The following is a 13,673-nucleotide window of genomic DNA, read 5'->3' as shown; positions in this document are numbered from 1 at the left end:
AAGAGTGCTGAGCGGAGTGTTCTGGTGGGGGGTGGCAGGGGAGATTGCTGTACCAACATCGGATTTCTAATACAGCGGCTTCGACTGGTATGGTGTGTACTAGGCTTAAGGAGAGGCGATCAATAGCAACCTACATAAACCTCCCCTGACGGGCAAGTCTATTCCAAACGAATATTTTAGCACATGGTTCAAGAGATCTTGTGAGATTAAAGTAGAACTCAAGGCTTTTTTTTATTTTTATTTCACATCATTTTGCTTAAGGGAGGTTTATAACCCCTGTCATCTTTATTTTTGCCATCTGTGCCCCATTCGTGAGATTTTCCTTCACTTTTTTGTCTTGTTACCGAAACAGGAAATGAGTGGAAATTCCCCGAAAGTGAGGTATTCTCTGGTTGTAAACAGTGTCACCAGAACTAGTGTCCCGTAGGAGGATTTCCGCTCTATTCTGGTTCTGGTGACAACTCAAAATTTGTGATTTTCTATCACTTTCACTTTCGGTGGTGTTAACGGTAAACAGGACAAAGCGGAAGGGTGAATCTCCCAAACGGGAACACAGATGTTAATTCTTTTAGAATCTGTAGTAAAAACGACATGAATCTGGCACATGTTCTTGTACTGAAACTGGCACAAGGCTTTCATGAGCTAGGCGCAGGCCATAATAACGGGCAATACTACCAGAAAAGTGACGCTACTACATTATTGCATTCCCCAGATTGTTCCATACCATTGTTTGGCTTACCCAAGCTAAGCTGACATTAGATTCATAGCTTGCCACATGCAAAGATCAGCGTGAAAGATAGTATCCTTGGTCAATAGTTTTCTTCATGGACATATGACAGCTCAATGTTCTCTGTTTGTCAGTGTTGGGATCACACCCCAGGGTGTAGTTAGCCGAGCTGTCTGGATTTTTATGGATGTCGTATTAGAATCCTTAAGCTCTATTATCGTTACTCTAGCCAGCTTCTGTTGGTGTGTTCCAGAGGTTTGAGCTAGGATAAATAATATTTTTTTGAAGTTATGAATATTTATTGGACTGGTCAATGTTTCCAGAGGGATTGTGCTAGGTTACTAATACGTATTTTAAGTCTCTTAGGATTTTCAGGAGTTACTAGTGTGTGTTTACAGACAAGCAAGTGGAAAACCAGCGCCACACCTTGTCTATGTGGATTTATGTGTGACCCAGAGGCACTGAATGTAGAGCAGACCAAGGAACCTATACTATCAGGATCTAAAAGTTATTAAAATAAAATAAAACAAGTTATTGGGGCAGGGGCCTGACCTAATTTCTCAACATTTTAACCACTTCCCGCCTGCCGGCCGTCATATGACATCATCCTTGACTTTGAGCAGGGATATCTGAATGATGGGTGCAGCTACAGGCATCTTTCAGATATTGTCTTTTAGAGCCAGCAATTCCCTACACCATAAAAACAATCATAGCGGCTGGTCAGCCGATTGATCATTCTTACGGGCGGCCAGATAGGACGACCCCCTTCCTGCCACCCTCCGGTGCGTCTACCAAATCACCCCTGCCATCAGTTTGTCGGAAAATGGATCCGCCGGCCCCGGATGCTGACCATAGAGATTTCCGGCGGACCAGATGGCCCCTGGAGTCTCTATGATCATTCGGAGGCCGTGCGCGAAGTTAAGATGTCACGCCCGGCCTCTGCATTCAAACAAACGGCGGCGTCTTGGCTGGGAAGCAAATAGTTTTTTTTCTCCCCTGCCTAGAGGTGAGATCTGGGGTCTTATTGACCCTAGATCTCACTGTAAAGAGGACCTTTTTTTTTAAAGCACCCCTGTCCCCATGTGCTCGCACACAGAAGTGAACACATACATAAGTCCCGCTCACATATGAAAACTGTTCAATCCACACATGTAAGGTGTTGCCGCGGACGTTAGAGCGAGAGAAATAATTGTAGCCCTAGACCTCCTCTAATTCAAAACATGTAACCAGTAAAAAAATTGAAAGCGTCGCCTATGGGGATTTTTAAGTACCAACGTTTGGCGTCATTCCACTGGTGTGTGCACATTTTAAGCGTGACATGTTAGGTATCTATTTACGTGGCGTAACATTATCTTTCACATTTTAAGCATGAAACTGTTCCTTTTTCCCCCCAAAAAAAGCATTTGAAAAATTGCTGCACAAATACCGTGCAAGATAAAAAGTTGCAACGACTGCCATTGTATTCTCCAGGGTCTCTGCTAGGTCAGGTCAGTCCTCATGTTGACTTTCAGTTAGTAGCTAAATTATAATTCTGAGTGGATTTAGTTTATATACTGGGGAGTCATGCAGCATAGGATAATGTAACAAGGGGCATAGTTAACAGCTTTTAAATTACAGGACAAAGCTTCAGGTTCAGTTACCAAGCTGCTCCAGTGCTGTCTTAGTTTTATATACAATTTAATTTTTAGGGGGCATATCCTGTTGTATATAAAATTTCTATTTTACCTTTCCTGTTTTATGGCCCACACACAACCTGGCTCAGGAGCACGCACACAAGGGTGCCTCCTTAAAAGACAGTACCAGCAAGGGGACTGCCAGAAGAGGAGGTAAGAGACCTTTCTGTGCAATATGGAGCAGGTTAGTTTAACATCTTTAAAAAAAAGTAGCAGTATTTAGTTTCCCACTTTCTTCAATGCCTGTTGCGTGTACTCTCCTTTGTTGCTCTAGTCACCTCAAGGACTGAAAGGAAATCCATCTTTAAAGAGAGGCTGAGGTTTTCTTGTCTTTTTCTAATCATACTCACTTAGGTGGATGCAGCATTGGTCCGATGCTGCATCTGTCCCCCACTGGCTCTAAGGCTGAGAACTGAGCGATCAATCACTGCTGATCGATTGGTTCTCAGTGCTCCATGAGCAGAGAGGCGGTGACTGTCGGTCAATGGCTCTATGCTCTGCCCCCTCCCTGGAGCGCTGGGCTGTGGAGGGGACAGGAATGGCTGGCTCAGGATCTCAGTGGCTCGCTGAGAGGCCGAGCAGGGTGCTAGTCCAGGCATGTGGGCAAGTCCCAACCATATAGTCATGATCTTTCCCCAGCCTGGACCGGCCCTATGATGTCAGCTGACAGCGGGCTTCAGCCCTCTGTCTGCTGAAAACGTCTCACAGGACTGCATAACGAACTACAGCTTCTCCAAGCGAGTTTTGTCCGTACTTCTCCATTAAGCTGGCCATACACTAGTAGATTTTCAAACAAATGTTTCTAAGAACATTCATACGAAAATTTGGATGAACATTTGTGAGAAAATTCTTAGTACATTTGATGACTTGACGACTGTCAGTTAAAAGTACTTCAAAAGTTCCTTTGCTTTTAACATTCTATTTTGGAATGAATGAACTTTCCTGAACATAAAGCAGTTACTGTTAGGCCTCGCAAACAGGACCGAGGAACTCGTCGGAAAAGACACATCGTTTTCCTCGACGAGTTCCTTGTTAGGTTTGTCGAGGAACTCGACAAGCTTGCTTTGCGTACACACGGTCAAGACAAAATCTCCTTATTCTCAAACGCGGTGACGTACAACACATACAACGGCAGGGGAAGTTCGATTCCACTGACACAACCCTTGGAGCTGCTTTTGCTAATCTCATGTTACTGCGTGTTAAGTAAAAGTTTGGTAAGAGACGATTTGCACTTTTCAGTCTGTTACAGCGTGAAAAATGTGTTATCTCCATTACAAACGCTACTTTTACCGAAGGTGAGCTCCCGTCTCATACTTTATTCTGAGCATGCGCGGGTTTCTTAGCATACACACGCTCGCGTTTCTCGTCGAAAACCAGCCCGACGAGGAACACGACGAGGAAATTGAGACTCCCGTCGAGGAAAAAGAGAACTTGTTCTCTTTTTTCCTCGTCGAGTTCCTCGACAGTTTCCTCCATGAAAAACATACACACGACAGTTTTCCTCGGCAAAAAAGCTCTCCCACCAAGTTTCCTGATGGATTCTATCGAGGAAAACGGTCGTGTGTATGAGGCCTCATCCTGTTTTATTGAATTTTCTCATAACTATGGTTGAAAATGACCATCGATTTGACCCCATTAATGATTAGAACATTGAACGAAGGTTATTAAAATAAAATCATTTGTACAAAATTCTACCAGTGTATAGCCAGTGGGAAAGACACCCCCCGCCCCCCCCCCCCCATATGACAGCAACTAAGCCTGTATAATGGTGGGGAATTGAACGGAAAGTGAATTAGGTTAAACTTAAACAGTAAAATGCAATTCAGTTTAAAATAAGTGATCTTTCCCACGTTGCCAGAGTACAACGTTTCCTGGATTGAAGTTTTCTATTTTAACTTAGTTGTTAATAAGTGCATTGTTATTAGTGTATATTTTCATAACCATGAAATAACATTTGTGAATAGGCTTTATTAAGCATAGGTCGCACACAAACCAGCATTTAAAAAGACATATTTCACTGAAAAAAAAAACAATCTCGATCAAAAGAAGAAAAAAGTATAAATATTGCACTTAGAAATTTTCATATGTTACAAGACCATATTATTAATTACTAAAAATATATTTCTCAAAGTTTTCAGAAATGTATAAATAAAACAAATTCAAAAGTAGTCAGAACCTAGAACAGTTCAGTTTATAATCACTGGAATCTCGATGGGAGAAGCTTATTTGACAGCACCCCCAAGTGGAGGTGCTAATAAGTACAATTGTAGAAGATGGCTGCCCATTGCAGCTGTCACTGTGCCGTAGGCCCAGTACAAGTCAGTGTTCTTGATGGATTGAACTGTGGGTACATTTAATTTCCCTCTTGAAACAGGGGAAACACAGTCAAATTTGTTAAAAATAGAAATGGTGTCTAACATCTCTTATTTTTCAGTGTGTTCAGCATTTTTTGGTTCTTCGTCTTGAAGCTCATGACAAAGCTGTTGGGAAAGACCTTTGCTCTGCCTTCTTCATCTACATGGCCCATGATAATATAATTCAAGCCTGTGGAGGAAATTGGAGAACAAATTAGACACTCACTATCAAATCATATTTGAAAAGAATGCTCATGTTCAGAATTAATTCCCAATCACATGCAGATTTTTTTTTAAATGCCGCACCCCCCATCCGGAAATGTACAAAGTCTGAAAAAAGGATCTGAGTTATGCCAAAATGTTGCATATTTAAAGCGTTATTAAACTCAAAATCAAAAATTTAATATATCGCATTTTTCTGAAGCCTCGTACACACGGCCGAGGAACTCGATGGGCGAAACACATTGTTTTGCTCGTCGAGTTCCTTGTGAGGCTGTCGAGGAACTCGGCGAGCCAATTTTCTCCATCCCGTCGAGGAAAAAGAGAACATGCTCTCTTTTTGGCTCGATGAGTTCCTCGACAGTTTCCTCGTCGAAAAATGTACACACGACCGGTTTCCTCGGCAAAAAAAAAAACAAAACACAGCAAGTTTCTTGCTGATTTTTGCCGAGAAACTCGGTCGTGTGTACGAGGCCTGAGCCTTAGATGTGGTGGCTGCATTAGTATTCTTTCTTCAGGCTTTTCCCTTTGTTTCCACCTGGTGATCTGGCCAGTAACACATCTCCTGTATTAGAGTGCCCCCATTCTGGATGAAGGAGCACAGGGGGCACATTTGGACAGCAGCATTGTCAGTCTGGGGGGAGGGGAGTGCTTTATGTACTAACAAATTTAGATACACTAACAAACTGAAGCCATACTCCAGCTCACACTGCAGTTGCAGAAAAAATAAATAAAGAATAGAATAAAGATTTTACATGAATAAATAAAAGCAGATCATTGTAAGTACCCCTGCCAGTGGTAAATCTGCTGCAGTCTCTGCCCAATGCTGGCTGATTGACAACTATTCTGGCCATTTAGCAGTTGAGCCAGGGACCTAATGTAAATGTCCCATATACAGGACAGCTTAGTCTTTTTTTTTGCCTACAGTTACACTTTACAGCTAAATTTCAGCTTTTTTATATAGTTTTCTCTGCATAGTTATGTTGGTCCAACTTGGACCAATTTAAAGTGTATGTAAACCCACCTATCATTTTCAGCCAAGGAAGCTGCCATCTTGGCCTATATTTAATCTTCAACTGCCATGGTGCTGCACATGTGATCAGTTATGACACCATCCATTGGATGGTTTGACCGTTTGGTTGAGACCACAACCAATGGGACAGTTAGCAATCCCGGCATGCCGGAAATGTAACTGCTTTTTGAAACTGTTGAATCGGTGGGTTTACTTCCGCTTTAAGTATACGTATTCCATACTTAGTTAATCTCTGTGGAAGTGGAGAATCACCTTAGTAGCCACCACTACTACATTGATCATCACTGTCCTCTGGGTCCTGTGCTGAGCAGCTGCCCTGCTGCATTGTAACCACAGGGGGTCGCTCACTTGGCAAGGGCACCATTCAATAAACATCTTGCATTTTTCCCAATGAAAGCAAAGTGTTCTCTAATTGGACAAGGTGGAGATTGGGAAGTCACCATTCCACCTCTCCACTTTGCATTTATTGAGGAAGATGCAAGCTGTTCTCTGAATGGTGCCCATGCTGAGTGAGTCATTACTATACAGCAGGGCAGCTGCTCGGCACAGGACTTTGAACAGTGAGGATCATTGTAGTAGTTATTTTCTGCTTCCACAGGGATCAGCCAGGTATGGAATATGTATACCGCGTTTCCCTGAAAATAAGACTGTGTCTTACATTAATTTTGGCAACAAAAGACATGGAAGGGCTTATTTTTGGGGTAGGTCTTATGATGTAATGTGCCGTCTTCTCTCCCTCTCTCTCTCCCTCTCTCTCCCTCTCTCTCTCTCTCTCTCTCTCTCTCTCTCTCTCTCTCTCCCTGTCTGTCAGGAATCCCCAGTGTTAAAGTTAAAGTGGTTGTAAAATCCCATAATCCACTCTATTACAGTATTATATACCATGCAATGTGTGTTTCTGTAATATAATTGTGCCAAATACCTTCATTACAGCGCCACTGAGCGCTTTCTGGACTTGCCGGAGCTCTTTTCCGAGCACTGCAGAAGGGGGGCCTGACAGGGTTGCCAACTTTCAGTAAATTTACAAACAGTTTGTAAAAGTCATAATTGTTGTATCTGTCCATGAATGTCCATTACGGACATGCAGCCTACATGTCCGTAATGGACATTCAAGGACAGATGCAAAAAGTAGAGATTTTACAAACTGTTCGTAAATTTACTGAAAGTTGGCAACCCTGGGGCCTGAGATCCCCCCCTGACAGCTGGGAGAAGAGCAGCGGGGGGGTCAGCAGAGCACCACTTTAACCAGTTAAGACCCGGACTAATATGCAGGTTAAGGACCTTGCCCCTTTTTGCGATTTGGCACTGCATCGCTTTAACTGACAATTGCGCAGACGTGCGACGTCCTTTTTTCCCCACAAATAGAGCTTTCTTTTGGTGGTATTTGATCACCTCTATGTTTTATATTTTTTGCGCTATAAACAAAAATAGATTTGCAATATTTTTTACTATAATAAATATCCCCAAATAAGATATACATTTTTTCCCTCAGTTTAGGCCGATACGTATTCTTCTACCGATTTTTTATCGATTGGTTTGCGCAAAATTTATAGCGTTTACAAAATAGGGGATAGTTTTATGGCATTTTTATTAATCATTTTTTTAACTACTAATGGTGGCGATCAGCGATTTTTTTTTCATGACTGCGACATTATGGCGTACACATTGGACACTTTTGACACATTTTCGGGACCATTGTCATTTTCACAGCGAAAAGTGCTATAAAAATGCACTGATTATTGTGAAAATGACAATGGCAACAAAGGGGTTAACCACTAGGGGGCGCTGTAGGGGTTAAGTGTGACCTCGTGTGTGTTTCTAACTGTAGGGGGGCGGGGCTGGACGTGTGACATCAGTGATCGTCTATATCAGGTAACAGACGATCAGTGACATTGCCACAGAGAAGAACGGGGAAGGTGTGTTTACACACACCTCTCCCGTTCTTGAGCTCCTGGGACCCGATCGCGGGACACCTGCGGCGATCGGGTCCGCGGGTCCCGCGGGCGCGCTCACGGAGCTTCGGACCGGGTCGCAGGCGCGCTGGCGGCGGGTGCTCGCGACCCACAGCTGGGCTCTTAAAGGGGACGTCTATGTGCCCAGCCGTGCCATTCTGCCGACCTATATCATCGTGCGGCGGTCCTTAAGTGGTTAACAAAGGTATTTGGCACAATTATGTAACAGAAACACACACATTGTACATTATATAATACTGTAATAGAATGGATTATATGATTTTACAACCACTTTAAACTAGGACTTATATTTTCAGGGGAAGGGCTTAGATTGCAGCCCTCGTAGAAAATCACAGTAGGTCCTATTTTCAGGGCAGTTGTTATTTTCAGGGGAAACATGGTACTTACATTGGCCCAAGCTGGCCCAACTATACATAAAACACGATATCTGGAATTCAGCTTTATTTCTGCCCTGCTGGGTTATGTTTATTTTCATAAATCAAAGTTTAACATTGCATTTTGCAACTGACCTCTTCTGACCAGCGGACACTGTTTGCACACCACTATGATCTTGGCACTCATTGACTTCCCGGCCTGCTGGATGGCCAGTGTCCCCTCTTTGTAAACATTGATAATGGACAGCGTTGCGTGTACACTTCCTCCTTTGCTTACTGTTGTTATAACCATGCCAGTGATCACTGAAGAACAAAAAACAAAAAATGGCATATTAAGCTCAGATCTTTACAGTCGTTACATGAGAAGCACTCTTAATTATATAATGCCAGGAAGCAGGAGTGGAATAGTGTAAGCCCCAATGTTATTTATATTATCAGCCAGGTAAAGTGACTTTAGCCCTTACTTGGCATTCAGCATACATACTCAGCTTGTTAGTACTTGCATAGATAACATTCAGAAAAGAAAACTCCAAATTAATGCTGACCACATTTGCTTGAGTACATGGATATCATTTAGTTTACTTGTAAAAAATCTGGATGCTGAGTAGCAGTGTAAAAGAACTATTAAAGCAGAACTACACTGCATTTGAGCACCACAAGCCAAAGGTGCTATTTACTTCATTTTTATTATTTAAAGCACAGTTCCACCCAAAAATGGAACTTACGCTTTTCGAAACCCTCCCCCCTCCGGTGTCACATTTGGCACCTTTCAGGGGGAGGGGGGTGCAGATACCTGTATAATACAGGTATTTGCACCCACTTCCGGGAATAACTCCCACAGAAGTCACTCCACTAGCCCCCTTGCCCCCCCGCCCTGCCTTCTGGGAAACACACTGGTCTCAGGAGACAGCGGGGACCACTGGGAAAGCGATTGCTCCTCGCGCAAGCGCAGTAGGGAACCGGGCAGTGAAGCCGCAAGGAAAATTTACCCCGATCGAGCATCTCTTTTTGCTATATTGGACCCCAAACAAAGTTACCCATAACACATATGGCATAAGTTCTCCCAAAATACATAGGGGGCCCTTGTATAGCTCTTTTGTGCCTCTACACGTTTCAAAGGCTAACCTCGCTTCCTCAGGAGGACTTCAAGGGATACTAAATCTGAACGGTTGTAAAAAAATGAAACATTTTGTACAACAGTAATACAGCTGTAATATACCTCTATATATGCTATATGGTAGGATATATGGGTATATTTGAGTTGTTTTATTGATTCACTTTGTACCAAGATTAGTTTGCATTAATATATAATAAATCTGCCCATGAATTTATTTTTAGCATGTGTCACAGTGAAACGAAATCATAACAGAGTACCGTATAGATTTGGTTTTCAGCGTGACAAACCTGTCCTTGTCAGGTGAAAATATACACAGTGTTCCAGCAATACAAAATTCTGAATAAAGACCTTTATATAGTAACAGTTTACCTTCTGTCTGGCCATTTGTGTTTACCCTGTTTGCCTGGGACAGATGTTTATGCTTTTCTCTCCTAAATGTCTCAAGGAATCCTTTGAGTCACAGTCTCACAGACACTAATGCAAGACACAGGCGGGGCAGTCTGAGTACTGATTCCAAACTTTAGCTATATTTTTTTGCCATTTCTCAACATTCAAGCACACTCTCTTACTAATTCAAGTCACTGATTAAGGAGTAAAAAAAAATCATCGAATTCCTATCACCATACCAAAATTACTTGAACAGTAATTGCTCTCCAGGGATCCAGTCCTTCTGCATTTTTGTTGGCAGAGTGCAATTGTTGGTTTTAGACCTAGATAAAAAAAATAAAATAAACAAGTCACAGTTAATCAAGAAAACAATAGATCTTACGTTATATGATAAATTCAAATGTAAATGAAATTTTATGATAAAAAACAATAGTAATATTAAAATGGCTCTGTACTTAACTGCTTGCTGCCCACCAACTGTACATTTACTGCTAGCGGACGGCACAGCCAGGCACTAGTACATACCTGTACATCGCAGTTAACTTCCTGGTTTTCGGGCACGCGCCCCCTGCTGACCTGTGCTGCGACTGGACACAGCACGAGTTTGTCAGCAAGTTGCAGCCAATCATTTTGGCTATATACCTGCAAATCGGCTGTGGCCAATGACAGCACAGCGTTCTGTGTTTTTAAACACAAAGAACACCAAACACAGAACAGTGATCTGGCTGTTTGTTCTCCCTGAAATCAGCTCTGAGTTCAGGGAGAAAAGACAGCCAGATCCTGTAAGTAAAAGAAGCACACATACATTGTTAGGCCCACATTTAACCCCTTAATTGCCCTTCTGATCACCCCTGTCACCCATTAGTGTCATTAGTACAGTGTACAGGATTATCACTGATCACTGTATCAGTGTCGCTAGTGATGTCAGTGTCAGTTAGTGTCCCTCCCAGCCAGCGCCAGATTGTCTTCCACACTGTAAATCACTGACTGTAAATTCCAGTATATACCATAGTTTGTATCGGCTTGATGCTATAGCTTTCACACACACACCAATAATTATACATTTATTGGGATTTTTTTTTACCAAAGACATGTAGCAGAATACATTCGGCTTAACAGAAAGTAGAAAATATTTTTTTTTCTAAATTTTCGTTTATATATAAAAAAAATATATATATATATATATATATATATATATATATATATATATATAAAAGAAAAAAAACCATTGGTGATCAAAATGGCACCAAAAGAAAGCTCTCTATATATATATATATATATATATATATATATATACATATACACACATACACACACACACATATACCCTGTATATTTTTTTATATATATATATATATATATATATATATATATATATATATATATATATATATATAATTGCCAGTTAAAATAACACAGTGCTGAATAGCATAAAATACCCTGGTCACAAAGGGGGTAAAAACCTTCCAGAGGCTAATTAGGATTAAAACCCTTATATTGGCTATTGTCTAAACAGGGGCTTTGAGAGGCTATTTTTCATAGAGGAAAGGGAATGAATGCCAGAAAACGACATATCTGTGTGTGATGATATCCAAGGCCAGATGTATACTTCTTGCCTGCCTAGGCCAGCTGTCCGGTGCTATTGCCTTCCTTCCTAAGCCAGTGATTTTCCACTGTCTAGGGGCATACTAAGACCAATGGTGGAAGAACATTTATTAGACTAGCTAGTTAATTAATTTTTTTCACTTTCTTAAGATGTAGCTCCTGCAATACAGTTATGCCCTGTACACACGATTGGATTTCTGATGGAATCAAATCCGATGGACTTTTGGACTGTGCCAAAACGCAGTGACGTAAAACACTACAACGAGCCGAAAAAAATAAAATAAAGTTTAATGCTTCCGAGCATGCGTCGACTTGATTCTGAGCATGTGTGGATTTTTCTCCGATGGAGTTCCACACAGACGATCAGAATTTCCTATCGGTTTATTATGCATAGGAAAATGTAAAACATGTTCTATTTTTTTACACCAATGGAAAAAAGACCGATGGGGCCCACACACGATCGGTTTGTCCGCTGAAAACAGTTCATCTGTCTTTTTTCATCGGACAAACCGATCGCGTGTACACGGCTTAACAGTGCAGCCCGGGACTAGATTTTTACTGGCTGAGATGTAGACAACACTGGAGGCCTCTTCCATCAGAGAAGGTAAGTAAGGGGATGACAGTTCAGATTAGCTTCAGTCCTGCTTAATTTAATATATATAATTGTGTTTAAATTTCAGTTTGAAATACTGCTTCTTTATACAAAATACCTTTTTTTTAACAAAGCAGAAAAGAAAAACATAGAAAGTATGTGAAAAGGTGTTTAAATCTCCCCCTGCTGGCTCTATATGAGCATGCAAACAATTAAAATGCAATATATAAAATCAACCGGACTAAAAAAAAATAAAAAATGTAATTCTCACTAAAATAAATAAAGAAGAATATATACAAAATGTTATACATTTATACAATGTTTGAATGTCAATAATTATGTTTTCTGTTATTTAATTTGAGCTCCAATGATATTTTAAAACTGCAGTCACATGGCAAATATGAAGTGCAGAGTTTTGTGAATTGAGCTTAATGTGGTAGCAAAGTCTACTTTTGAACTTTTACCTACAGTTAAGCCTATAATAAGACTTACCTGTAGGTACAGTGAAGATCTCCTAAACTTGCACTGTTTAGGAGATATTCCCATGGGATGCAGCCAGTGATGTCACCAAAACATGTGCTCTGAAAGGATGGCATACCCAGACGCCACAGATGGGTGACATCATTGCAGCTCGGCCATTCATACAGATGGAACCCGCAAACCCAAAAAGGAAGCCCGGATGAAGATGGAATCCCTGTCAGCGGAGACAACACTCCACTGAAGGGCTTTGTTCTAAGGTAAGTATTTCATAATGTGCTTGCATGCAATCATACTAGCACATTATGCCATTGCCTTGCAGAGGAATTTTTTTTTCTTTTTTTAAGTGCCCAAGTTTACTTCCGTTTTACGGAATCCTAGATGACATGTAATAATATTCCAATTACAGCAATCCACAATCCAGCTATTTACTCTATGGACTGGACCACAGTGCATCATGCAGACACTGTCATCTGTTCTAGGTCATTACAAAGTCATTACTAGGTGTTCTGAGTCGGACTTGTTGCTACACCACCTACAGCTGTAACACATTGGAATTTGAAGCTGCAAAACTATAGGCAACTCTCATAAAATCTTTTACAGCAAATCTATTTCCAGATTTGGGGAATGTCATCCACATGGCTTGGGGTTTTAGGGCAACAACCTGGTAATAGGCTAATGCCGCGTACACACGATCGTTTTTCGGGTTCCAAAAAATTACGTTTTTTTTTTAAATGTCATTAAAAACGATTGTGTGTGGGCTTCAGAGCATTTTTCACGATCTAAAAAATGGCCATTCAAATTTTCAAACATGCTCTATTTTTTCACAACGTTTTTAAGGTTGTAAAAAATTGTCGCGTGTGGGCTTTAACGACGTGTAAAAAACGTGCATGCTCAGAAGCAAGTTATGATACGGGAGCGCTCGTTCTGGTAAAACTACTGTTTGTAATGGAGTAAGCACATTCATCACGCTGTAACAAACAGAAAAGCGCGAATTGTCTTTTACTAACACAAAATCAGCTAAAGCAGCCCCAAGGGTGGCGCCATCCGAATGAAACTTCTCATTTATAGTGCCTTCGTACGTTTTTGATACGTCACCGCTCTTTGCTAGAACATTTTTTTTTCACGATCGTGTGTAGGCAAAG

The 13,673-nt window shown here is 41.2% G+C and overlaps 1 protein-coding gene across 1 annotated transcript in view; it reads right to left on the bottom strand.

The window, feature by feature from the left end:
• Positions 1-4,348: 4,348 nt before the first annotated feature.
• The window catches only part of PCOLCE2 (procollagen C-endopeptidase enhancer 2), an 88,813-nt gene continuing 79,488 nt past the window's right edge, over positions 4,349-13,673 (bottom strand). The window contains exons 7-9 of the mRNA XM_040349113.1: positions 10,094-10,177; positions 8,486-8,653; positions 4,349-4,944 (exon numbers count right to left, since the gene is read on the bottom strand). Of these exons, the coding sequence (XP_040205047.1) occupies positions 4,814-4,944; positions 8,486-8,653; positions 10,094-10,177 (383 nt within the window). The 3' untranslated portion in view covers positions 4,349-4,813. The remainder of the gene's footprint in view (positions 4,945-8,485; positions 8,654-10,093; positions 10,178-13,673) is intronic.

The sequence above is a fragment of the Rana temporaria genome, chromosome 4 (assembly GCF_905171775.1).
Source record: "Rana temporaria chromosome 4, aRanTem1.1, whole genome shotgun sequence".
Taxonomy (NCBI): Eukaryota; Metazoa; Chordata; class Amphibia; order Anura; family Ranidae; genus Rana; species Rana temporaria.
This window is presented reverse-complemented; position numbering and strand designations above follow the sequence as displayed.